The sequence below is a fragment of the Chanos chanos genome, chromosome 12 (genome assembly GCF_902362185.1).
Source record: "Chanos chanos chromosome 12, fChaCha1.1, whole genome shotgun sequence".
NCBI classification, from domain to species: Eukaryota; Metazoa; Chordata; class Actinopteri; order Gonorynchiformes; family Chanidae; genus Chanos; species Chanos chanos.
In genome coordinates this window covers 15,165,744-15,192,961 of record NC_044506.1, presented here as the reverse complement: position 1 = coordinate 15,192,961, position 27,218 = coordinate 15,165,744, and the positions used below count along the sequence as shown (strand labels likewise).

The window sequence follows — 27,218 nt, the reverse complement described above, 5'->3', positions numbered from 1 at the left end:
CCTCTTGCAAGCACAGGGTGCAAGTTGCAGAATACAGATCAATGACGCCCTCTGTCTGTGAGAAAAAGAACTTCAAGATAAAAACCTGCAGAGCCATCACTCTGCAAAAAAGTGGATTATAATTACATTTACATTTATTCATTTAATAAACACTTTTTGAGAAAGGACTTTAAGACGGGTACTAGAGACAAACGATATTAGCAGCAGACAATACTCATTTTAAGTTAGTTGATCAATTTTATTATACAGAGAGAAAACTATGGAACAATGACAATATGTATATTATCCAGAACTGGTTACAGATAAACAGGGCATGAACAGAGGTTCAGTGGTGATGCTTCTGTTTGAACTGCAGTCCACAGTACCCACAGGTGCCCACTTTTGTGTCCTTATCCTGTAGAGGTAAAGATTTAACTATTACTGAACATGATTCACACATCAATAAGAAGAGGAAATAAAGCAAGGCAAAGCTTAACTCAATTCCTAGGTCTTGTGAGATTCACAGGTAGATTGAATGCAATTACATTACTTGCTTAATCTGATTCATGTCCTTGACTTTAATCATTTGCATACAACTAGACATCTTGTTTTCTAGACTTCTGAAAGGATTAGATTATCCATTTCTTCTTTCACCCTCTTGAATTTCTGTGTGGGAAAACAAGCCCTGACAGTGGTGGAATTAGAAAAAAAAATGCTACCAGGTTGATGTAGACTTTGGGGTGCCCAAGGGCCCCTCCGCCCCCGTCACAGGACACTATCCTGGACTCTATCTCTGTCACGGGTTCCTCTGCAACCAAGGTAATGGCGAAGTTTGGGTTCACCTACAAACATTACCGAAATCGTGACAAAACACGAATGTTAACCGTTTGTACGTCCACTTAGAGCAACATCGTGTCGTTAATTAAAGCGTTGCACATTTAAATGGGTATGACACTAGAGCAACCTTGAATAAGGAGGCAGACGTGAATTTACCTCTTTATGTCTACCAGTGAATCTGGCTCTTCTTACGTCGTTTTCATCATACACCTGAAACAAATGATAAAGCAGTTTATATCCAACTGCTGCAATCAAACATATGCAGAGAAAAAAATTAATGCTACACTACACGTCAAAGTAAGGTTAGGTTAACACGATAACCGTATCAATGTTGTCAAAGTTCGCTAGCAGCACTAATGCTAACAGTAGTTGCCATATTACCGTACAACCCCAAATCAGCGTGTATAAATTCTCACCTGTCCTGTATGAGTGATCTTCTCCCCATACTGAGAGACTGGAACAGTGTAGTTTTGGGCAGGTACTGTGCACACCTTCAAACTATTAAGCAAAGTCCTCGTATTTTTACCGAAGGACAGAGCCCTCTGGACGGTCGCCGCCATGTTTATCTAAATCCTGTACCCAGAATGCATTACAAATCGGCAAGCAGTTTATTGCTCTGCTGACCCCTGGTGTTCGAGAACCATTCGTCAGAGAAATGATCGGTATCAGTGGATCAATAGATTTCTATAAGATAAACGTCTACTTAATCATTTAGTGGTATGTTTTTCATCGCTATAAACACATAAAACCTTATACAAATGAAAGCAAACGATGCCATTTCATTGCTTATAACAACTGGTTGTAGGACCCAGCGACACTTTTTCATGTGACTCCCACTTTTTTCAAGCTCATACGTCACACAGGAAGTGTAGGCCACACGACAGTGCCATTGACAGTGTTTTACAACGTTTGTGGGTACTCCAGAATTGCTGTACTCATAAAGTTAATTCAAAAGAGAGTGTTACTCCGAAAGGTAAGCGACTCTTTTACGACGTTTTTTTTTGGTTTGTCATTCAAGGTTAATTTTTCTCTCTACTTCGACTTGATTTTAGCATGCCTTGCTAATGTAGCTTGACATTCAAACAGTCGGCCATGCCTGTTTTCTCACATACCAAAATGTTGATTGTGCGTTGGGCTGGTTGTTATAAGCTCACGCTGCCTGTGAACTTCAAAAGCAAGAATCTGCACTTTACTCTCAAAGTTCTCTTAAAGTATACCTATGGTTTTCTGCTAAGATAATGTCTAGCGCGACCAACCACCGATGAAACGCCTGCTACATTAACTGACGAAGTACCAGCTGTTTATTTAGACGGAGGGCATAATTGTGTAACTCTTTAAATAAAGTATTCCAAACAGTTGAATAGCATGTTCAGTCAAAATATACATACAGTTACATATTCTGCCTCATGTGTGATCCACTTACTGAAGAAAACTTAAACGAAAGCTGGTAGTGAGTTATTCGAGCTGTCATTTTTCATCATCGGTTGCTTTTCACAGAATGATAATAAACAACTGCAGCACTTAAATAACGATACGCGTTATCGTTAATTAATAATGTTTGTTCAAGCATAAGTACATGTACGCCAACATATCAGAGTTTATCATCTTCTCGTTTCTGAACAGGTTTCTTTCTCTTACAGGTGGTGGCGCAATGGCACCACTTTTATTCCCTTGCTTCATCAGTTCTCTCACCCGGCAGCTGACTCAGATGGCGAGGTATACTACCGTTCGTTCCCTGTCTGCGGCGGGTGGTTACCGTTGCGTTTCCTCCATTTCATCTGTTGCTGCACAGTTCAAGACAGCCATCCATCCTGCACGTGGGCTACACAGTCAGACTCGTTCACCATTACTTGGACAGTGTCAGCAGCTTGCATGTGTTCAGCCATTTGCAGGCATGAAAACAAAAACTTCATTGAAAAAACGATGCAAAGACTGTTTTTTTGTCCGCCGTCGTGGGAGGCTGTTTGTCTTTTGCAAGACCCACCCTAGACACAAACAGCGCCAAGGATGAACAAGCTACTGGCACTCAAGCTGTGAGGTTATAACCTGTTTATTGTTGTGTGTTGAATTTGTCCTGAAATAAAGAAACTCTGTAATAATGCATAACTTGAATACTGTGGTGATGAACATGGAGTTTCATAATTTGTGATATTAATAAATTGGGCCAGGTTTATCCTGCATTTTAGTTGAGACATATTTTAGATGAAGCGCTTGTTGAAACAAAACCTACATGAGTGTCACTCCTGCTTGTAATAACACACATATCGTGTTGCTTTCTATGAAAGTCATTTTCGTTCTTATACCACTGCAGTTTTAGGCATGGTATGTGGAAGTGTCGGTCTATGAGAGCTACCCCCCCCCTCCCCCATAGCCACAGACATTTTGACAAATTGTTCACAAGAGTAATTCCCTCTTGAGACAGAACAAGCTGTGTGCTCTTTAGTTTCTCTAACAGAAAATCAAGACTAGGCCTTTGAACACGACTCTGTTTTGGAAATTGTTATGCATAGAATATAGGCTCTGTGTAATAATGGTGTGCAAATCAGATACATAATTTAGGAGTATGACACCTCTGATCCATTGGGCTTTTCTGTGAAGTCAGAGAATGGGTAATTCAATGATTCTCATAGGAAGTGGTCTCCTTGGTTACCATGGCACCACAGTAAAAGGGTAAGACTATTTTGGTCTCTGTTTAAAGTTCAATTGTTACTATTAGTGGAACTCACCTTTTGTTTCTGTTAAAGTACTTCTTTTCTTCTTTAGTACAGTATTACTGTTCATGAAAACCTGAACTGGGTGTGCATAACTGAATCCTATCAAATTGGGTTTCCTGTGACGTTTACCATCTCGAAGTGTACTTGCAATTTTGCAGAATAGAACTGAAAAAGACAATATTTCCTTATCGTATTTTTGTAGGTATCGAAGTAAGGTACAGGTTAACTGGTAAACAATAGGAAAACCAATAGCTCTATTAAATATTCTCTTATAAGAAATTAAGGATTTTGGGTAATTGTTCTCAGGGATGATTATATAAGACGTCAGCTTTCAATTAAATAATTATAATATTGATTAAATATGCAAATAGCAGATTACATCTTGTCCAGCTGATAAGCCAACACTGAGTTCTGCCAATAAACAACGATTATTTCAGTATGTCTGGTGTAAACCATTAGGCTATTCTTTCACTTGATGCCTTCTTTATTGACCTTCTTTGATAATTCTGTTGATTTTTTTTTAAGCCTTAAAAGCCAGTACATTAGATCTAACTTAGTGGAAAACCAACGAGGTACCAAAAAGCGAGTCGCGTCGAGCTGGTACCATACAGTGGAAAAGCGCCTTTATTAGACAACAAGAGAACAAGGCTACTATATCCAAGTACTACCGCTTTGATCGACAATCTCCCGTGCGCTGTGGTGTCTTCCGACATTCCAAATTGGTACAAACTGTACAAAATATTTCTCTTGCTCTGGTTGGGAGTATTTTTGAACCCACGTAACACCCTTGGCTCTAGGACATGCAAGATGCCAGTCGGATCACGATGTCAGTTTTAAGCTAAACAGCGAAACTCAAACTCTTCACATCGAAAAAAAAATGCTTACGCACTCTAGGAAAACAGGTAACGCGAGGCACCTGTGCAAGATAACCCGTTCCTTTATACGCTTAATGTGAAAGTGGTTTTGCAGGAAAGTCAAATTTCATCCCTACAAGAGGTTCATACCTTCTGTTAGTACATTCCTACAAAACGATACTTACTTGTTACTTGTTTCTAATATTTAATGTTGTAAGGTAAGGAATTTATGCCTTTAGTACACACCCCCGAAGTGATGTCAGGCCGTGGGGCAGGACTCATCACGCATGCGTTAGGTACTTATTCTAAGCAAAGAATAGCCAAGATACAGCTTGTCACCCGCTACGTATTCTCGCAGATCTGGCAGACTTGAGGAGACCAGAGACCTAAGATTACTAACTCACAGTTGCCGGTAACGCCTCGCAGTTCACTGCAGCTTCGATCATCACTCTAAGAGATCCGGAAAATAAGTTAATTGGTAAATAATATAACGTTAGGGAAGAGCTGTAGGGAGACGCAAAAGGGGTTTGTTTTAGTTGAGATCCATGCCGACATCTCAAGGATGAGATTTCCAGAGAGAAAACGACACGCGACAGCTGATGGCGTTGAGCCGGAGACGCCACTCTCGTTTAGAAACCCATTTGTTCACGAGTTAAGGTTCTCCGTGGTGCAGAAAGTCAAGGTGAGTAAATTCGAAAGAGCTCGGTTGAGCGCACCTGGAGGGCTCTGTTTCTCTCTCTCTCTCTCTCTCTCTCTCGTCTCTCTTAGTATAGGCTACTTAACTGTTTGAACGGAGTGAGTTGCTTCCATTCCGCGGAGAACGACGATACCAAGTAATCATGAGTAACCGCAAAGTTTTTACAGTGTTAAATGCAAATACATAATGGGTATTTGGATTCTGCTCTGTTTACAACGCGTCTGTTTTTCAGCAACAACGTGTCAGTTGAGGTCCTCGTAAAAAGCACATTTCAAGAGCGGAACACTATGTTTAGAAACGTTTTGGTAATTGAAACTGTATTTGGCTTTCCATCTCATTCTGTTACATTGTTTCAGTCAACTTCTGGAAATACTGCGTGTGGGATAGTTAAGTAATACTGATAAACACGTGCTTCAGAATTGCTTTAGAAAACATTATATTAATTACCTGTCAGCATACCAAAGTTAGATGTCAGTCGGTGATATCTGTAATGTGATTGACTGGTAAAGAGGCGTTGCCCTTGATTTGCAAACTACTGTAGACTTTTAATGCCGGATGAATGCCGGATGGGAGAAATCGAGGCAAGCTTCTGCCTTAGCCATTTATTGTTTAGTCACCTGTCAGCAAAATTACATAATGTATGAGGGCTATGATATAATGGCCATTTATACTACACTAGTCTGCATTTGTTCGTGGATGTACAAAACAAGTGACAAAACAGAATGTTCATTTTAACTTGAGACATATGAGCGGAGAGTATGTCTCCATCTCTTTAGTGGGACATCTTTCGCGTTCTTAAAGTATAAGTCGTAGATTTTCAGTTCAGTGAAACAGTTTGCCATGATGGCTTTCCTTCTTCAAAAGTAATCACAGTTCCTTCCTCAGGATGCAGTTTCTCCTAGAAGTACAAGTTCGCCTGCCACGTGTGTATGTGTGTGTGCGTGAGTGAAAGAGTTATCGGAGCTATGATCATGGCTTGTATGAGGGGAGGTGTGGTCTCTCTCTCTCTCTCTCTCTCTCTCTTTCAGCCATTCAGTGTTATGACCCCCCCCCCCCCCTTTACATTGACTTTGTTTATAGGGAAGGTAATTGTCATCAGGCGCAAATTACATCACAGAGAATAATGAGCGAAAACAGTCTTGCGATATTTTTATTTTCTGTTTTTGCAAAAGGAACCAAATGGATAATGGAAACAAGAGTTAAAACTCCAAGTGGAACACAATACATATTGTGTGACTGAATAGCGACAGCTAACATCTCAAACTTAATTAGTACACAGAGAGAGGTTTAAACTTGTTCATTATTGTGCCAATTTCTTCTTTCCTGTCCTAGAGAAATCAAGTGTATGGATGAAGGCAGATGGGCAAGCCTAAATAAATTGATGGCCAATTTTATTTTGGTCGTGACTGCTTCTTGTGATAGTGCTTGGTGTAGTGTGGTGACATGTTTCTCTTATTCTACTCTTTCCACATCTGTCTGCTCGCCCATTCATTTAACTTGGGTCCTTATAAAACAGCAGTTACAGGCAACTGGGCACTTTTTCCTGGCACCTTTTAACAGACTTGTGTAAGCACATTCCTCTTCTGACGTGTTCTCCAAAAGCTGTCCATCCGAAAGTGAATTATAATTAGTGTTGTATTCACAGAACTCATCAGACTTTCTCATGTGTTTTTTTTTTTTTTGTTTATTTTTTTTGCATTCCTTAACTGACTCTTATCAGATTGAGATGATTCCCATGTTACTCCTAGTGGTTATGTTGTTCTTCATCTGTAAAGAATTTGCTTATAGATTCAAACATCATTGCCTTCGTCTCATCCACCCTTTTGGATTTCCTGTTGTGCTATGTTGGAGGAAGCAGGATTTGAAACCGATAGTTGCAAGTCAAGCAGGAAATAAACCAAAGACAATGAGCTGATAATGGTATCCATTCTTATTCTCGACTTCCAGGCTGGAGACCACATTTGTGTTTTTCGCTGAAGAAAGCGGATTTATGCTTTTCTAGCCCCTTTTTGTGCAAGGAAAATCTGCATTCTGGATTTGTATTGTTAACAAATCCACAAAAACATTGTCCATTGGATCTCAGATCCACACCCCCTCCCGCTAATAGCCTCGGAGGATTTCCTAACTAGCCCTGACAAACAGCCTGTCTCCCATTTCCATTGGTCATAAAGAGGAACCTTATGGTTAGGATGTGTTTTATTGATCCCTGGCTTTCAAGACTGTGGTTTCCACTTCTTGTGCTGAATTCTGTTGCTTTCGACGCGGTCCCGGGTTTACTCGCTGTGTTAACACTTGTTGGATGATTTACTCGAGTAAAAGGCTGACTATTAGAAACTTAGCTTGCTTTATTTGTTTGTTTGTTTGTTTGTTTGTTTGTTTATGTCTTCTCTTACATCAGTGTGATTTACTGAGAGGTCTAAATATGCGAGAGATATTGACTTCTTTTTCGCTCTCCAGCGGCTGGCGGCATAAGATGGATGAAGGTGTGGAAAGTGGTCTTGAACCCTTGGGAAATTCCTCTTATATCCTGACTTGTCAGAGGTTCCATCAGGGAAGGCTCAGGGTACATTTAGCTAACTAACAGTTAGCTGCATAATAACATTTTAATTGATATGGTTGCCAATAATTACATTATATTGCCCCATTGTACAGTGATCTCATGATGGTGTTGGTTTATGGACTTCCACAGATCCTCCATACTGATGTGTATGTCTAGAGAGATCGATGACTTTAGGCTGTATTTTGTTGTGGAGCTTTGCAGCACGGAGGGGCTTCAGCCAATTGGCATTAATGTAGTTAGAGCTCCTGAGACAATGTTGTCAGAGCTTCTGTGTTAGAAATGGTACCAGTCGGCATTCTTCTGCTCAACTTGTCAGAATTAGCAGAGACAAATGTTAGACGTTCTTTGGTCAAGGAAAGAATCAAACATGATTTGGACCCAGGACATTATGCATTAATTATTCAGGGTGTTGCATGATGAAATTTCACAATTTCACAAACTCGTGAAGTATGAAAATCTAATCTCGAACCCTTTGCTTCCAAGGAATCTTTCAATCTGTCGAGGCTGATTTTCACCTTTTAACTTGTTTATATCCAAAGCATTGGCTGAATCAGGCTTGGCCAGTTATTTTGTTTTGTTAACCTCTGAGAATCACTGACCTTTTCTAAATGGGCCTCCTTTAAAATGAGGCAGAAACAGTCTTCAAGCCAGAATGAATCTCATATCACGTCCGTGATAAATAGGCTTAACGACATTCTGTTCTCTGATTAGAGATGAGCATGCTTGATGGGGATGATGATGATGATTCAAGATACATTTTGTGCTGTAAAGACCAGGAGTCTGCATTCATTGCATTGATTTGCATTCGTTAGACTGAACTGAGAAAATGTGCTTTGTTTTGTATTCACAGACCAGCACTGATCGTATACATTCACTGAAACATGTTCCCTCCTCCACATTTTGCCCATTAGTACCGCAGAATAATAATTATATAGCTTTTTATCTGTGGACACAGTGTCCATTTTCATTTCATTCACACTGCAGACTAGATTTGTAGAAATTGCTGTTTTCATGTGAGACAGAATGAGAATATGAGATTTAGAGGCACACTTAAGTTCTTTTTTTTTCTTTTTTTTTCATTTGATGAAGTTGAGCTATTTGCTTTTTCTTCAGTTGCTCATTAGAGTAAAGGTAAAAACATGCGAAGATTCATTGTAATTTTTTTTTCCCCACGCAGGACACAAACCCCTCTGGAGCTTTCAGAGAGAGCCCTGCATCAGCATGTTATAATGGATCCCAGTCAGATTTCTTTTTTTTTGTGTGTGTGTGTGTGTGTGTGTGTTTCTCCTTACAGGGACCTGCGTGTGTATGAGTTCTGTTCTCTGAGTAATGCACTCAGCTTGCCTGTGGAACGGTTCAGTCTGCCTGCTCTCACACGTTTTTGCTAAAAGCTTTGAACCATGTGAGGCAGGGTGGAGCAGAGTTGCACTCTCGTGCTGGATTTGAATCAGGTGATTTAAAAAAAAAAAAACAGCTAGAGAAAGAGATTTTGAGAGGATTCCTCCTGTGTGTACTTCAGCCTGGGGGGCAGATGGGCCATAGGCTGGGGAGGGGGATCTGTGGTGCCTCACAGACTGGTAGAGAGGGTGTGATTCTTAAAACCCTTCCCAAAGTGTGGCTCTGGCCTCAGTTTCAGCCAGCTCTTTGGATAGCATCAGTGTTGCCCAAATTTGCAAGAATGGAGATGAATGTTACTTTAGAAGACTTGCAAAATGGTTATTAGTATATGGCTACGCTTACTATCTAATATTGTGTCGCTCTCCGTCTTTTCTGTCAAATTATCGATCTTTTTTTTTTTTTTTTTTTTCTCCCGGGCTCTACTCTCATTGTTATCTCCTCCCTACCCCTGTCCCTCACAGGGGAGCAATAGCCCCTGCTCTCAGATCAATTTAATCATCCTGTTGGAGGAGGGCGCAGGTGTTAACAGCTGCTCCAGATAAATAAATAAACAGTAAACAGCTTGCTTGGCCCCTCCCTCCCCCCCTCCCCCCCCCCAGGCAGCGCTTTGACTAATGGACTCATCATACAAGCATAAAAAAAAACCCAATCCAGCATTAACAGCCACTCTTCCAGAGATGCCCCCTTTTATGGGTGTCAGAGGCTCCGCTCACGCCGAGATGCATTTGTTTTCATTATTGGGCAGTGTACATCAGTGACTGCTCGTAAAGTGACTTCCCGTTTTACCGAGGGGGGGCTGAAGTACAGCATCATCTACTGACAAATTTCGATTATGTGTTTGAAGTTTGAGGTGTGCGCGTTTTGGTGGGGTCGCCCAATCAACCGACTGATCCCGTTGGGCAATCCAGAAATTAAGTTCATCACAGTATCATCTGATTGGTTAGTTTGTTACCACACGAATATGTTCTCAGGAACACCAGCATCTGGTGGATTCTGGGAAACTTAAGCAAGGACTCTGTTCATATGTGGGTCACAGGACATATTTCTGAGAATTTGGAAACACATGCTCCAGCCCTGTTAAAAATTCAGCAGTTGCTATCAGTGTGTGTGTGTGTGTGAGAGAGAGAGAGAGTGAGAGAGAATGTGAATGCTCTTGAGTTCTTTTGTTTCCTGTGATGAGGTTTCAGTGACGTGTAGATGACTTGCTGACTGATGCTTTTGACATGGTACTCCTGTCTTATTTTTAAATTTCATCACACCCTCTCTGCTCGAACAAATCACTCATACATTTTTCACAGCCGGCAGACTAACTCAAACTCTCTATTAATAATGCAGTATTTCCCCCATAAGATGGATGTGTTTATGGATGTTGCGAAGTACAAACATGAGTGAAATTTAGATTTTTATGTTTTTAGTTTGCAGATGTAATTCATTTTTTGTGAAAATAAATGGGAATACTCAGGGAAAAGCAGATAGCAAAAGGAGAATGAGTAGAAACGCTTTATTTTGATAAGACGCAAAATTATGGAGAATAATGTATCTCTGTGTAATCTTTATGTCTTGCTTTTCTGACCAGTAAACCAGTCATATGTCCGTCACCTTGTCCACAGTGTCAAACGGGCATAGGTCAACAGTTAAATTCGGATTCTCTCTGATCTCAAGGGAGAAGCCAATGCAAAGCCTGACCTTTCATGTCACAGGTTTTATTGCATCACACTCTACAATTAAATGATGAGTTTCGATTCAGCCAGGGAATTTAAAAAAAAAAAAAAAAAACCTTCATTGCTTCAGCTCAAGCTGGGGCCTCACTTTCTGGTGAAATTCTGGTGAATGTATTGGATACAGCAGATGGGACTGTGGAACTTGCCTTGGCAATGAATTTGAACTGAGCCCTTGTCTTTGGAGAATGCAGGTATATTATATTTGTGTGACTGCTTTGGAATCTGTTTTAAAGTTCCCCTCAGGTTCCCCTCTGCATAGTTTTGAACACAACATGCTCTTTATGATCAGAGAGCGGTTGCGTATGACACAGCTGTTAGTCACTTGACCTCCTGTAAGAGAAAACAGGAATGACAGACCGAGTCCTTGACATGTGGTTCACCCTCTGGCCGTTCATTAACACAGCAGGGTGCGTGAGGTAATGTCGTTTAGAGCCGAAGACCTTCATCTTACCGTTCAACTGCTCTCATTTATTTATTAGAAAGTCTCTTCCTCTGTATCTGCCTCTGTCTCTGCCTCTCTCTCTCTCTCTCTCTCTCTCTCTCTCTTCCCCATTCCCTGTTTCTCTCTGTCTTTCTCTCTGTCTGTCTCGGTCACTTTCTCTCTCTTCCCTTTTGTCTGTTTCCCTCACTCACACTCTCTATCTTTCTTACTCTCTCTCTCTGACACTCATGCTCTGTCTATGTCTGTCTTTCTCTCAGTCGCCCTCTATTTTTCCCACCTTATTTTTGTCTACTGCTTTTCTCTGTGCCTCCCTGTAATGCTCTTCACTTAGCATGTCTATAGGGGAATGCATGTGATCACGCTGCGCTTAGAGTGACCGGGTCAGCGTGTACTGACAGGAATGACTCTACGTAGAGATGAAATTCTGGAACAGGAACAGATTATTGAATTCATTTTGAACGTTCGCTTGATGAACTGAGAAAAACTGATCGATGAAAAACTGATTTAAGTTCCGCTAATGCTTCTCTGTGCTGAAGAGCTGGTGGGTAAACTCTATTAAAGCAGATGATTTCATGAAGTTTTTGGTTGGTGACTTATTGGGTGTGTTTTATTCCTGTAGGCACAATATGAGCCATATTTGTCAGCATTATGCAAATAGTTAAAACGGCATGGAAAACAAGACCCACGCACTTCTCTGTTCTCTGTTCATCTTAAACAGTGGTTAACGTTTAGCCGTTAAAAGCTTGGTTTACAGAGAGAGCTCTGAGGACCTTTGAGGAGATGTCACCTACCAAAGGGGGTGTGTGTGTGTTTGTGTGTGTGTGTGAGAGAAGCTCGACTGCATTCATCCATTCTATCATTCAGCTGTGGCCAGATGTAATCTAAATGCTAATGCTGTTAGCCACATCTGCTAGGTACAAGTCTGGGCCTGCTTCTCACCCACAGCACAGGACAGGATACAGAAGTAAAAAACAGCCTGAGAACATATTTTATCCAGTCCATCCTTCTCTCTCTCTCTCTCTCTCTCTCCCTCTCTCCCTATCTACCCCCCCCCCCCCCTCCTTTAACAAATCACATCCACGGTGGATAGAGTGTTCTTAACTCTCATTACTACACCAGTTAGTTGTTGTGGCGTGTGACGTCAGATGGAGGAAAAGAGAGCTGTCTGTCTGTATATCTACATTAATAACAGTTGCTCACTTTTACTCTCTCTGACCTCTGCTTTTCCAAGACTGTAATGTGTCCTTTAAATTCCACAGGAAATGACTCAAAAAGAACACTATAATTAAGGCTGTGTAAGAAGGACAGCGTTACAATCTCTCTCTCTCTCTCTCTCTCTCTCACACACACACATTCTCTTTTTCCATTTTTCTGCCCCCCCCCCCCCCCCCCCCCCCCCCCCCCCTCTCTCTCTCTAGATTGCAGCGATGACGCTAACACTCTTCCCAGTGCGTCTGTTCTTTGCTGCCTTTATGATGTTGCTAGCCTGGCCGTTCGCCTTCCTGGCCACTGTGGGCCGATCTGATGACACAGTAGAGCCTCTTAACTGGTGGAGGTGGTGAGTGTCAAACACACACACTCTCTCACACACACACACACACACACACACACACACACACACACACACACACACACACACAGTGTTTTAGTGGGCTCGCACAAACGTTCAAAAAATGTTACGCCTGTCATAACAGTGAGGTCATCTCCGCTACCACGTAAACACATATTAACACAAGCACTGGCAGATAAATGCACCCCACAAAGATCTACATTCTTTTGTACACTGTAAGTCACTTACAATGGTATTTTTTAAGAAAAAAAATGCGTACCTTTTATATACAGACATTATTTCACATACCAACATTATTTACACCCAAAAATGACCAGTATTTGGTGCATTGCAAAAACATTTGCCGGTCACTGATCATATGCCTGGATTCTGGTTATTTTTGCATTGAGTGAAAGACTTGGCTCAATCAGGCCCCTAGTGTATTTGAGTGAAAATATTCACATGTTTGTTTTCTACATCAGTAGATATTTATTCTAAATATATGTAGTGGAAGCGTAAGCTGTTTGGGAGTGATCTATAAAAAGGAGCTGTGTCATTTTGAGGTGCAGCTCACACACACACCCACACGGAGTAACATCATACAGTTTGTGTGAATCACCTCCACAACCCCCTTTTGTTCTGTCTTTTACATGCTTCTTCTCTTCCTCCGTCACCTGACTCCCTCCAGCTCTGCTTTTTACAACCTCAACTCTGTGTATGTGTGTGTATGTGTGTGCATGTGCGTGTGTGTGTGTATATGTGTGTGTGTGTGTGTGTGTATGTGCATGTGTATGTACGCGTGCATGTGTGCGTGTGTATATATGTGTGTGTGTGTGTGTGTGTGTGTGTGTGTGTGTGTGTGTGCACCTGATCAGCGAACTGATCTGTACATTTTGACACTCGCACTCTTTCTTTGAAATCCATGCATTCCACCCGGTCAATGAAATATTATGTTGTATGTCACTTTAAATGTATGTGTCAAAGCAAGATGTTGCAAATACTTGTAAATGTAGGTGTGCATGTTTATTTTGTGTCTATATTATATTTTATATATATTTATATCACCCTCAAACTAGACTGCTGCAGCTCTGTTCTGTTCTAAAGCTGATATGACCGTTCTCTTGATGTGTCCATGAGTATACCTACTAGTGTGTACGATTATGTGTACACATGCAAACAGATGTTAAGCCTGCTACTTTCAGATATTATCCGGATGGTAGTTATATTTCAGCAAACGACATTAAATACAAAATAACACCAAACACACCATATGGTACTCGAAGTCATATTGAGTGAATCTAAAGCTAATTTAATCTGATGTGCAGTAGCCAGTGAGCACTCCAGTACCTGTAATGTATATATTTTCTGTATACTCAGGTCAAATACATACTGTGTTATGAGTTTCTTCATCCTTTCCTCCTCGCAGGTTGGTGGACTTGGTACTGAAAGCCATCATGAGAGCCATGTGGTTTTCTGGAGGCTTCCACTGGATCCGGGTGAAGGGGCAGCCGGCACTGCCCAGTGAGGCACCCATCCTCACCTTGGCACCCCACTCCTCCTACTTTGATGCCATCCCAGTTACCATGACAATGGCCTCCATCGTTATGAAAGCAGAGAGCAAGGACATCCCAGTCTGGGGCAGTGAGTCTAATGCTTTATTTATTCATTTGTTTGTCTCTTTCTTTATTTTTTACAGTCTCTTCATATGAGCTGCATGTGTTTTATGCTGATAAAGACCCAAAACCTGCCAGGACTTTGTGCGATGATTAATCCAACAACATGGGGAGTTAGGCCTGCCTGTTGAGGCTTGCCATCACTTATCTCATGTCTCCCAAATAGAATGTGTGTGTGTGTGTGTGTGTGTGTGTGTGTGTGTTGGAGATATACTCAGAGGACGGTTGTAGTTGTCATGTAGTTAATTGCTGGTTTGTGCTTACAGATTACATAGATCTCCACAGAGCTTGATGAACCTAACGTGTCAGTCATACTGAGATGGCGTGCTGTGCACACAGCATGCATAATTGTTCTATAGATAAAGACATAGTGTAGATGAACACACTGATTTGGTTTGGAAAACTGAACTTGCCTTAACGCTGAAGTGCAAACAAATACGCTATGAACATGTGCATCCTAAACCATGATGGTTCTTGTTGTTTCTCTGTCTTGCTTAACCTATGCCTCTAGCAAAGGGGGTAATCTTGCTTTCCTAGAGTTGTGAGCACATGTTGAGTTCATGAGTTCATCAGTATATATTTCTTTATTTTGTCTGATATTTGTGTTTCATGTAAAAGTAAAATGAGTTGAAATACACCACATCATTCACTAACAGACTCTAAAGTATGTATTTCCTCAGATTGGGCCCTCTTTTTCTTTTTTTTCTTTTTTTTTTTAGGCCTCCACCCCTCTCGGTTTTGCTGTCTCCTCACATCTTTCTCCCTCTCCTTCTCCCAGCACCTCCCTTCTGTTGTTGGATCATGCACCAGACTTTTTTTAATCATGGTTTGAGTCGGTTTATTCTTGCCAGGTTGTTGTTTGGAGGGAAAGAAACCATGGGAAAAAAAATTCACAGACTTTGCTGCTGAAAGGAAAAGAAGAATAAATGTAGTGTCTTGGAGACTAAAAAGAGATTTGAAATGTCAAATGGGAGTCAGGTGTTGGCACACAAACCTGTTGTCTTTGCTCTGATTTTTTTTTTTTTAAACATGCCATTTATGGGAATATGTGTGATTTTAGTCTTTACGCATGAGGTTTTCAGAATTTATGCGCTGTATCTTCCGGGAGGAGAGAAGAAATCTAAGGGCAGTAGAATTTGAGTGTTACCATTGATTCTCTCTCTCTCTCACTCTTTCATCCCTTAGCTCTAATTAAGTTTATTCGTCCGGTGTTTGTGTCCCGTTCGGATCAGGACTCTCGCAGGAAGACTGTGGAGGAGATTAAACGGAGAGCTCAGTCTGCAGGAGAATGGCCTCAGGTAGTCTTTAACTCACACAGAATGGCCTCAGGTAGTCTTTAACTCACACGGAATGGCCTCAGGTAGTCTTTAACTCACACGCAATGGCCTCAGGTAGTCTTTGACTCACACGGAATGGCCTCGGGTAGTCTTTAACTCACACGCAATGGCCTCGGGTAGTCTCTAACTCACACGGAATGGCCTCGGGTAGTCTCCAACTCACACGGAATGGCCTCGGGTAGTATCCAACTCACACGGAATGGCCTCGGGTAGTCTCTAACTCACACGGAATGGCCTCGGGTAGTCTCTAACTCACACGGAATGGCCTCGGGTAGTCTCTAACTCACACGGAATGGCCTCGGGTAGTCTCTAACTCACACGGAATGGCCTCGGGTAGTCTCTAACTCACACGGAATGGCCTCGGGTAGTCTCTAACTCACACGGAATGGCCTCGGGTAGTCTCTAACTCACACGGAATGGCCTCGGGTAGTCTCTAACTCACACGGAATGGCCTCGGGTGGTCTCTAACTCGCATGGAATGGCCTCGGGTAGTCTCTAACTCACACGGAATGGCCTCGGGTAGTCTTTAACTCACACAGCCGACCACAGTCAATACTGCAGAACACCACCGCATGCTTCTCATCATTCACTTAATGAAATCTGCCCAACCTTACATAATCAGTACCTTGTATCTCTCAGTCTGGAATTCACACATGCGTATTTCAGTGATTTCAGGTTCGTTTGAAAATTGTGTGCAAAATTTAGCATTTAATCAACTTATTTGAAGGCTTATCATGTTTACATGGCTCTGATGGGTCTGAGTGTGTCACTGTGTTAAACATTCTCATTAATATGAGACAAAAGTGACTTTACTTTGCTTGCCTGTCATGTTTCCTCAGTGTCAGTCAGAGACTGCAGTACTAATGCCCTGACTGCTGTGTTGCTTTCAGATAATGATATTCCCAGAGGGGACATGCACCAATAGATCCTGTCTTATCGCATTTAAGCCTGGTATGTATCCAGTCCCACTCTCACTCATTCAATTTCTCTCTGTCTCTCTCGCTCGCTCTCTCTCTCGCTCTCGCTGTCATTCAGTTTCTCTCTCTGTCACTTTTGCTCTCACTGTCGTTCAGTTTCTTTCTCTCTCTCTCTCTCTCGCTCTTTAAGACTGAAAATCTTCAATTAAACTAAAGCTTGAGCTGTAATATTTACCTGTTGAGGTTGGTTGATTTTTACAGTTTTTTTGTGTGTGAATGTATGCGCGCATACGCTGTTCTTTTTGTACTGCCTCTAATCTGTGGATCGCTATGGGTCACGGAACAGAGAGATTCTGTGGTTGTGATTGGCTCTCAGTGTAACTTCCCCTTCCTGTTTCTAAAGTCCTGTTTGAAATGGTATTCTCAGTTAATCCACACCCCTCCATCACTTATTATGTTGGCTCCATTCGTCTAATCCCTGTCCCTCCCCACCCCTGTCTGTCGTTTATTTTGACCCGTCTGCTGGTCTTGTTCTCTTTTCAGCGCACTTTGGTTCTGGTGCTTTCACTGGGCCAGAAAACACAGCCCATGACCTAATAGGGATCTCACATGACAAGAGTTTTGTTTGCCCAGCTTACAGACATTGAAGACCTGTTTTTATGTACTTGTTTTTGTCAGACTGAAAGTAGTACTTAACAGCATAAAAATAATGTGTTTTCTGTTTGACTCTGTGTGTGTGTGTATATCTCAGTGTCTTTTATATTCAGTTTTCATGTTCATTTCATGTTCTTGCTAACTGGCTAATCCGTTTTTTCTTCTTTAACTCTTAACTATTTACCGATTTAACAAGTACAATAAGAGGTTCAAAAGTGGTTTCATGTGTAGTTATGACTTTCAGTCCTGCAGCCAGTGGTTACACTTGGATGATCCCCTCTCATCCATGTGATTGGTTACCTTCCCCTTTTTGTTTTACATATAGACAATACAAACTCCTGATTGGTCAAGCCAAGGCTCCTGTGTGTTACACCCTGCATATCCCAAGGTTAGAATCTGGAGCGAGAATGCAAATGAAGAGATGAATGCATAATTGAATGGTTATGGAGACCTTCATGTTGTTTTTCAGATGCACAGGATAGCAGATAGTCTGAGTCTAAGATAAATTTGCTCGTATAAAAAGTTCACTGAGTAGCATGGAGGTCAGGGGAGTGTGAGTGGGGCAGCAGAGGGGGCTTGGAATCGTGGCCATTAGCAGGAGGTAATTTACCCCTGAATTAAAGCTTTGTCCTTTTGTTGAAGGTCAGCGTGTAAATGGCTTTATACATATCAGACGGGGTGATGAAGGCATGTTGGCAGACATCCATTTGGGCTGGATAATATAACAGAAACATCCAATTAAAAACTGGCTCAAATTTGAAGAAACAGTGGGACAGTGGGTACTGAAAAAAATGTCTCTGAAGCGATATGAGATATCTAACAGAGTGGGGGGAAAAAAATTGCAGATAGTTTATGCTCTAGGTTCTGCAGTTGCCAGACTGCAAACTTATTTAGCATGGCAAGGGGAGTCAAAAATCATTACAGTTTATGCTAAAAAGAAAAAAAAAGAAAAGAAAAGAAAAACACACTGGAGCAGAGGAATAGAGGTATCAAGTCTTAACCCACAGACAAGAATAGATGGATACTTAATAGGCTAGCTGGGGAAAAAAAAAAAGAGAGAAAACAATAGCTTCAGGAAAGAAAACACAATTGAATGTATGTCTGTGATCTGGACACAATAAAATTATGTTGCTGTGAGCCTCATAAAACTGGTGTTTATGGAAAAGCTGCAATTCAGAAACCACTTGTAGCAACGGCCACTGAGCTAAAATATGCAACTCGATGTCATGAACGCAAAACCTTAACCCTGAAGCAGTGAGGAAAATGTGATACAGTTTGAGGAATCTTCTTCTTTTTCCTACATGAGGGCAGATTCGTGTTTGGAGAGAGCAAATGCCTCTGACTGACAAACAATACGTCAAACCTGCTTTCAAACATGATGGGGAACACGCTGTTCCCAAATTCCTGTACAGTAATGCCCCCAAGTTAACTTTGCCAAAAAAGATTCAAAAGTGGCTTCATGGACAGTAGAATGAAGTTCAATTTCTACCTCAGCATCCCCCAATCCTGAGACCTAGATAGAACAGGAGCTCTATGGGAATTTCTGAAGCATAATAGATTTCAGTCACACTCATCCTTCAAAGAACTGAGTCTTTTCCCTCTTAAAGTATGATCTAGTATCTCACCAGGCCCAGTTTAGAGCCTGTATAATGCCATTTTGAGGAAGATCTCTGAAGCCTGAGGTAGGCTTAACTTTTCAGAAGTTAATAGGTGGTCCTATGTTATTTTGGTGGGTCTGTTATTTATTTATTTTATCACCCCCTGTAGGCTGGAGATTGTGGCAGACACATGATTGAATCCATGTGTGCATTGTCTTGTTAAAGGAGAAAGTTCCACATCTCTTTTTCCACTAGAGTGATGCTGTTCCTCTGCCTTTATTTGCTTTGGCATGCATGCATGTGTGTTCTCAGGCATAACCTTCATCTACACCCACATATGTGGAAACCTGTTTGTGTGTATACTCAAATAGGCACCCACCCACATGTGCACATATAGAAAAGTACACACCCTTAGACACTTAATACACGTGCATACACACACACACACACACACACACACACACACACACACACTCAAATACATACATACACATGAACACATACACACAGGCGCCCACACACACACACACACACGCACACACATAGAGAGAGTCATATTACTGTGGAGTGGAATAGCGCAGACTGGCTAATGTTTCTGGGCCACTCCCATGGTCACCATACAGGTAAATGAGGTCAGAAGATGGCAGACTCTTTCAGCCAGTCAGACAATGCAACCAGTACGGTAACTGTATGCACCTGTTCAGCACTGGGAACCTATTCAGCACACTAGGCAAAGCAGACACTGAGAGTTAAATACAGAGGTGCATTATAACTCTCAGGTAAACATCAAACTGAAGCAGGCTTGTCGCCTTTTCAACCATAGACTCTGGGGTTGATCTTGACCTCCCTCTCCCTCTCTCTCTCTCTCTCTCTCTCTCTCTCTCTCTCTCTCTCTCCTACCACCTTGACAGGTGCATTCATTCCTGCGGTTCCAGTTCAGCCTGTGGTTATTCGCTATCCTAATGAACTGGTGAGAACTACATGCCCCATCTCCCTCCAACACGATCATAATGGTACAAGCTATAATAAACAGTGTCGGAGCCAATAAACTCATGTCCCTTTTCACTGTACCATCAGCCTGGTGATCATATTCTCTTTAGTGCTGATATATTCACTCATACTGCAAAGGATGATTGTGTGTTCTCCCTACTGGGTGGGAACTGTACCTCATTCACCATCCTTTTGGACTCATTTAGGTTCACACATACTAGCACAAAAAGTTCACCATTGATCTCTCTCTGTCTCTCCCTCTCCATCATTATCTCTGTGTTTCTATTCTCTCGCTGGCACGCGCGCACACACCCATCTAGTCATTAATAATGGAATCCCGATGATCAGATTTCATTTTGAGTCCTTAGAAAACTTGGCATTTGAAGATGTTCCTTTTCGTTCTGTAACACGTTGATACATGCGAGACATTTGAAAATTCCACAATGCTGTAAATACGATTTTTATTATTATGGCATCAGCAATGATATCTGTGAGAAAAAGGCGAGGAGACCACAAAGCCCAAGAGAAATGCTTCCAGGGTGATACTGTTTTCACTTCCTCTTTACATGTGCTAGCTGTGTCTCCTCTCTTCCAGGACACCATCTCTTGGACCTGGCAGGGACCTGGAGCGTACGTTCATTGTCTGTCTATGATCAGTTTTTATGATCAGATAAAAGAGTTTATTCGATCAGGTCTCAATGTCGTAGCACAAAGACTCTTTTCTTGTGTCACTTTTTTAAAAAAATGAAATGATGCGTGTTTCTCTTTCAGTTTTAAAATACTGTGGCTAACATTGTGTCAGCTGAACAACACTATAGAGATAGAGGTGAGAACTTTTTGTATGACGTCTTTTGGTCACCTGAGAATCCGTTGCCGTTTTATTTCTGTCTATCAGAACACTAACATATTCATCACACCACACCGTGCCCCTGTACCATGATGCACTTAACACAACTGTTCCACATTCAGATATACCAACAACACATGTTGTCACCATTCACTCAAGAGAATTTGTCATTTAAAGAAAACTGTCAGCCAAAACAAGGTCTACCATTAAAGTGTGTTCAATCCCCAAAGTGGATTATGTAGGATTATATCACTGATCCACTCACTAATACCACCGAATAAAACTGCACTGACTCCTGTGAGATATGTAGGGAGTAAAATGGTCTTTGTGTCTGGTCAGTATCTCCCTACATACACTCCCTCAGAGGAGGAGAAGAGAGACCCGGCTCTGTTCGCCAGCAATGTCCGATGCCTGATGGCCAGGTGAGTGAGAGCAGTCTCCTGTCGTCTTTTCTGGAGATCCCAGATCCAACCCATTCGTCACAAATATAGCATATGTCTGTGTCTCTCTCTCTTCAGCATGTGCGTCATTCTTAACTTTCAGTGAACTCACTTTGACAGACACTTTGTAAATCTCATATAGATCTCTCTCTTTCTCCCCCTCTCTCTCTTTCCCTCTTTTTCTCTCTCTCTCTCTCTCACTCTCACTCCTCCAGAGCCCTGAATTTGCCCATCATAGACTACTCCTTTGAAGACTGCCAGCTTGCCATGGCCAAAGGCCCTTTGCGACCTCCTGGCAACACTTGTTTGCTGGAGTTTTCCAGGCTGGTGCGCAAACTGGGGTGAGTATGACTTGGGTGTCAAGGCTGAGCGGACTGGTTTCAGTCGCTGGTTTCGCAGACACTTATAAGGGAGCGGATTAGAAGTCCGCGGCTCTCCCGGTGGCCGGAGGGACAGATTTTCGTGGGTAAAACTGACATGCACGGTCAGTGGAGCTTTTCAGAAGAGTCTGGATTGAGAGGCCTTCCTGGTTGGGGTGGGGCTGAATGGTGAATACAGGGTCTGTGAAAAATTCTAGGCCAAGAGAGGACAGTTTGGCGTAGACAGGCTCATAGTTTGTGTTGGCAGTTGAATGAGTGAGTCAGCCGCAGCGCACCGAAGCTCTCCGTTGTATCGTTGGTTCATAGCTCCTCTGTAGCAGAGTTAGGCTATCCAAACAATCACAATATTCAGTACTTTAGCATAAGCCTTTGCTATCATTTGTGCTGAGTCATGGAAAATCAGAGACTGTCCTGTGAGGCAGTGTCCAGACCTCTTTATTAACTACAGTTATCTCATAAAGATGGAGGAAGAAGGACATGTATCTAGTCTGGTCTGCCCAAAGATTTATTTCAGATGGCAGAGCTCCCAGGGTCCCATATCTGCTTGTGTTACTGGGATCTTTGCTTGGAGCGCCCTCTGGTGACAAAGCATAGGAAATACAACCAAAGCAAGGCTCTGTAATTTCGAAGTCATGGATATTGTTTTCTCCAAATAATCAGTTACATTATATTTCTTTTTTAATATGTTTTGTACTTACTTTAACATATTTAAGTGCTTAAATATTAAAACTAAGTAACTTATGATTTGTTTTGTCCACAGTTTCAGTTGAATTGACTGAGGTATTTAAGAGTTCAACCTTTAAAGCTCCTTTACCATTACAGTTAAATAGGAACAGTTTCCAGTGCATTGCAATTAAATAGGAACAGTTTCCAGTGCATTGCAGATAAATAGGAACAGTTTCCAGTGCATTGCAGTTAAATAGGAACAGTTTCCAGTGCAGTGTAATGTTGCGTTGGACCTTGGCTATCGGCCGAAACACAAGATGCACTCGAAGCACAGTCTGATCTCCTTTCTTCTTTACTTGACTTAACTGTGTACTGACTGCATAGCATGTGATAGAAGATACACTAGAACACCACACAGTAATGTAGAAGACACAAATGGGCGCATGTGGTTGTAGAAACATATGGCATTTAAACAGAAAAAAAGAGCGTGAAAGGAACAATCACACATATGGCATCAGTACACAGGATTATTGCTCCATTATGCAACATGTCAACAAAACAGTTTGCCAGCAGTGGAGTAGAGTTGGCACATGTTCTTTCTTTCCCTGTTTCTCCTTTCTTCCTTGACAAAGACTCACTCGCACTCCTTTGATCTCCACCGAGTGCAACTGAAGTGTAGTTCACTCATGAGCTCTGTCTGACATTTAAAGATTTTACTCTTAAACATTATTAGGACAGGACTGTGGCTGGTATGTTTTTTGGGGTTTTTTTTTTGAGAAATGAATAGGACTGATTTTGACATGAGATTGTATGAACTGATGGAGTTTGAGTTGACTTATCTTTGCTGTGTGCTTCAGTCTGAATGATCTGCTCACTGTTGGAGTGTGAGTTAACTTGTCTTTTCTGTATGCTTCAGTCTGAGTGAACTGTTCATTGTTGGAGAGTTGACTTGTCTTTGCCGTTTGCTGCAGTGTGAATGAACAGTTCACTGTTGGGAGTGTGAGTTTACTTGTCTTTTCTATATGCTGTAGTGTGAATGAACTGTTCACTGTTGGGAGTGTGAGTTGACTTGTCTTTTCTGTATGCTGCAGTGTGAATGAACTGTTCGCTGTTGGGAGTGTGAGTTGACTTGTTTTTTCTGTACGCTGCAGTCTGAATGAACAGTTCACTGTTGGAGTGTGAGTTGACTTGTCTTTTCTGTATGCTGTAGTGTGAATGAACTGTTCACTGTTGGGAGTGAGAGTTGACTTGTCTTTTCTATATGCTGCAGTGTGGATGAACAGTTCACTGTTGGGAGTGAGAGTTGACTTTTCTTTGCTGTATGCTGCAGTGTGGATGAACAGTTCACTGTTGGGAGTGAGAGTTGACTTTTCTTTGCTGTATGCTGCAGTCTGAATGAACAGTTCACTGTTGGGAGTGTGAGTTGACTTGTCTTTGCTGTATGGTGCAGTCTGAATGAACAGTTCACTGTTGGGAGTGAGAGTTGACTTGTCTTTGCTGTATGCTGCAGTCTGAATGAACAGTTCACTGTTGGGAGTGAGAGTTGACTTTTCTTTGCTGTATGCTGCAGTGTGAAGACAGCTGTGACAGAGCAGGGTCTGCAGGAAGAGGCCAGCAGGGCACGGAAGCTGTGTAGAAACAGACTGGATCTCAAAAGCTTCGCTCAGTACCTAAACCTCCCTGTGTCTGAACCAGTGAATGACATCTTTGCCCTCTTTGACGAGGTTTGTACCACTTCCTACTTTTTGAAATAGCCTAATAACCGTTCTCGGGCTTTCTTAAGCCTGGACACTTTAAAATCCATGGGTGATAATCAAATGGATAAGGATGTTTTTCATTTAGTGGGACAAGTATAAAGTGACTTTTCAGACGTTGACCATGTGGCATTACTTAATGTGTCATTGCTGTAGATGACTCACAATTTTATCTGTTTTTTTTCCAGCTTTCAGATGGTCAAATTGATGTAAGAGAGTACATTATAGCTCTCTCTGTGGTCTGTAGGCCCCTCAAAACTCTGGAGACAATTAAACTGGCTTTCAGAGTGAGTTCAGACCCAACTAACTTTTTCACACATGTGCTTCCTCACATGTAAACACTAACTCACAGCACCTCTCTCTCTCTCTCACTCACTCACTCACTCACTCACACTATTCAACACAGTTGAATCAACATGCTTTATTACCTTTATGCTGTTATGTAGTTTTATTTGTTTCATGTCAACATTTTAAAGACAAAATAGGACCCCAGCATTAAAGAACTGACCACTAAAGATGTTTGTTTTGGGACGGGATTTTTTTTTGTAAACTCGTTTGGTTTTTGTTCAGATGTTTGAAGCAGAGGAAGATGGAGCAGTTGTGGAGGATGAACTGTCAGTCATACTGAGAACAGCTTTAGGAGTGGGAGAAGTCATCACAAATGGTGTCTTCAGAGCTATCGATACAACAGACAAAGGAAAGATCACGTTCGGTAAAACTGAGCTCTTTAAATAATCTAACAATGTTTGGTCTGTCTACCCGTTCAGAATTACTATTTTTTTTTCAGTCCCTATCAGTGAAATTCATACACAAAGTATTCTTTTCTAAATCCATTTTACAGCATCAGCAGTGACAGCGATCGATGTTGTTTAATTGTTGATTTGTTTATTACTGCTTAACCTGGGGTGGGTATGGCTGAGTCCTGTAATGTGTTTCCCTGGCAGAGGAGTTCAGGTGGTTTGTGGAGCAGTGTCCGGATTTCATGGAGCAGTACCACTGTCTGAACGGACTGGACTCACAGAGATCTCTGGCCGCCACAGAGTCTGGGCCTGTCACCAACGGCTTCTGCCCTGACTTCAGCCCCCAGGTCCAACATGCAGGCGGCTCCACACACAGCAAGAAAGACAACTAACTGAGATTTCTTTTTTACTCTCACTGTGTGTGTGTGTGTGTGTGTGTGTTTGTGGTTGAGAAAAGAATGGGGGGGGGGTAGAGAGGGAATGAGGGAGGGAACAAGCCCGAGTGGAAAACGAGGAAAAAAGAAAGGAAAAAAAAAGTTTGAGAGTTGACTTTACAATCTGCTGGACTTTACAAGTTGTCATTTTTACCCATGACTACCTATTTTATTTATGGACATTTTTCAAGCCTTTTTGGGCTTTTTTTTTTTTTTTTTTTTTTACTTTTAGACTCTCTTTTCTCACAGCCTTATTTTTAAGAGAGGAATTCAAGCTGTGAACGAATTTTAATGCTTTATGTTTCATGACTGATTTTTGAGCAATCAGCTATTTATTTTAAGAATTTTTTTTAATATATAAAGTGTAACTATGTTAATATTTTGAGTGTTTACTTTTAATACAGCAGAAAACTTCAGTCATATTTAACATCGAGGTCTGTTAGTGATTTAATAAAGAAATCTCAGTTTATGGACCCTCTTCTGTTGACTACCACACACCATCAACTGACACCAGCAGTTCCACTATTAAAATATAACTAGCGACTCTCTTCTGGAATGTCCTCTGAACACTCATTAAACTCCTGAAGTACCACATTGTCCTAAAGGCTTTAGTCCAGCCATACTTAAAATAGCCTGCCACAATCCTACATTTACATGTATACATTTACACATTAACATTTATACAACTCCACATTTACATTTACACTTATACATTAACACCGTTACATTTACACATTTATACATTTATTCATTTAGCAGATGTTTTTATCCTAAGCAACTTCCAAGGCAGGCAGAATACAAACCAAGCATGTAGCAATTAAGGAGCTGTCTGTGACCGAAATACCACAGGTAAGTTCAACATTAGACCAGATACATGTGCAATGAGAGAGTGAAGTACAGGCAGGTTCTACAGGGGCTATAGCCCCGTAATCTAAGATATTGTACAATCCTGTGGTTCATAAACTGAGAAGATTGGTTAAAATGGCTGTCAAGCTTTTAAAACTAAATTGTGTATCTTTTAGAGCTCAAAACTGACAGTAAGTGAAACAGAAAAGCCTTGATTTGAAGCATGAATTGTCATGTCTCACCTCATACAGACACTGTGCAGAGATGCTGTTTGAAAGACAGAAGTTGTAGTGTTATCACCACCAGAGGGGGCTATACACTTTTACATGAAAACCTGTTTATTTGCAGGCTAAGTGCCTGTTGAGTTGAGTGCTAACCATTAAGCCTTTTTATTTACCTGGTAAAAAGTGTGATGTTTGGAAAATGATTTAAGTGTTAAACTGATTTATTAGTACCATCTGCCTAGGTAAGATCAACTAATTCATAAATAAATTGCACAGATGACAAAACTTTAGGTCTCTGTCTCCTTTGCGTATTTCTCAGGATTCCAGATGTGATATGAATATTAATAAAGCACTTACTCTTCACCCCTTATGTATCCATAGCTTGTGTCAGTGAAATAGTATTTGCATTTGTCAATCACCTTGCTTCCCACATGTAGTAAAGAATATATATTAAAGTTTTTTGAGGTAGTTTTTGGTAAAATTTTCAGCAATCAAAGACATTCACATGAACCCCATTACCCCATCTCTCTCTCTCTCTCTCTCTCTCTCAGTAATTTGATTGTAAACATATGATGTCATTTTTACATAATACATAGCACAACATGTAATTACCACAAGGTGGCATCACAGTCTTTAGGAAGAAATCATCACCCAGCAAACTGACAGGAAATGCATTACATCAGCCCCTGAAGTAAAAATAGACTGATGATTGCTTCCTGGGCTCTGGTAAGTAGAGCATTTTGCCACCTGTGTCCAGCCTGGTAGTAGAGAATGACATCATCCTAAACTATTCGAGGAAATCTGGCTTGATTAGGACTAAATTGATGGAGTTGCTATGTAACCCAGTGCATTAAATGAATCGGTGTGAAAGGCCAACAACAGGTAATATGTTCTTTGTACTTTCATTCCACTTAAACTGGAATTTAACCGTTGACTGCTGAATAAAGAGATTTCTGATCACATTTTG

At 41.4% G+C, this 27,218-nt stretch overlaps 2 protein-coding genes across 2 annotated transcripts; one reads left to right on the top strand and one right to left on the bottom strand.

Annotated features, from left to right (window-relative positions):
* Window positions 1–223: 223 nt before the first annotated feature.
* On the bottom strand, window positions 224–1,382 carry ndufs6 (NADH:ubiquinone oxidoreductase subunit S6). Its single transcript, XM_030789211.1, has 4 exons — window positions 1,233–1,382; window positions 973–1,026; window positions 699–821; window positions 224–394 (listed from the first exon to the last, which is right to left on the bottom strand). Exons 1-4 carry the CDS (start codon window positions 1,374–1,376, stop codon window positions 326–328), a joined length of 390 nt encoding a protein of 129 aa, XP_030645071.1. The 5' UTR covers window positions 1,377–1,382; the 3' UTR covers window positions 224–325.
* A 3,556-nt stretch (window positions 1,383–4,938) lies between these two features.
* Window positions 4,939–25,139, top strand: lpcat1 (lysophosphatidylcholine acyltransferase 1). The gene is made up of 14 exons (XM_030789352.1): window positions 4,939–5,066; window positions 12,621–12,760; window positions 14,178–14,392; window positions 15,610–15,722; window positions 16,652–16,712; window positions 19,842–19,900; window positions 20,516–20,550; window positions 20,692–20,746; window positions 21,107–21,189; window positions 21,423–21,548; window positions 23,824–23,981; window positions 24,203–24,294; window positions 24,578–24,719; window positions 24,952–25,139. Exons 1-14 carry the CDS (start codon window positions 4,947–4,949, stop codon window positions 25,137–25,139), a joined length of 1,587 nt encoding a protein of 528 aa, XP_030645212.1. The 5' UTR covers window positions 4,939–4,946.
* The last annotated feature ends 2,079 nt before the right edge of the window (window positions 25,140–27,218 follow it).

Excerpts from the sequence above, each read along its gene's own strand:
- ndufs6 (XM_030789211.1), bottom strand. The coding sequence starts at position 1,376 with ATGGCGGCGACCGTCCAGAGGGCTCTGTCCTTCGGTAAAAATACGAGG. Across the intron at positions 822-972 it reads TCACTGGTAGACATAAAGAG|GTGAACCCAAACTTCGCCAT; the intron begins GTAAATTCACGT and ends TAATGTTTGTAG. Across the intron at positions 395-698 it reads CCAAAGTCTACATCAACCTG|GATAAGGACACAAAAGTGGG; the intron begins GTAGCATTTTTT and ends TTACCTCTACAG.
- lpcat1 (XM_030789352.1), top strand. The coding sequence starts at position 4,947 with ATGAGATTTCCAGAGAGAAAACGACACGCGACAGCTGATGGCGTTGAG. Across the intron at positions 21,190-21,422 it reads GTCCGATGCCTGATGGCCAG|AGCCCTGAATTTGCCCATCA; the intron begins GTGAGTGAGAGC and ends TCACTCCTCCAG. Across the intron at positions 23,982-24,202 it reads TGCCCTCTTTGACGAGGTTT|ATGGTCAAATTGATGTAAGA; the intron begins GTACCACTTCCT and ends TCCAGCTTTCAG.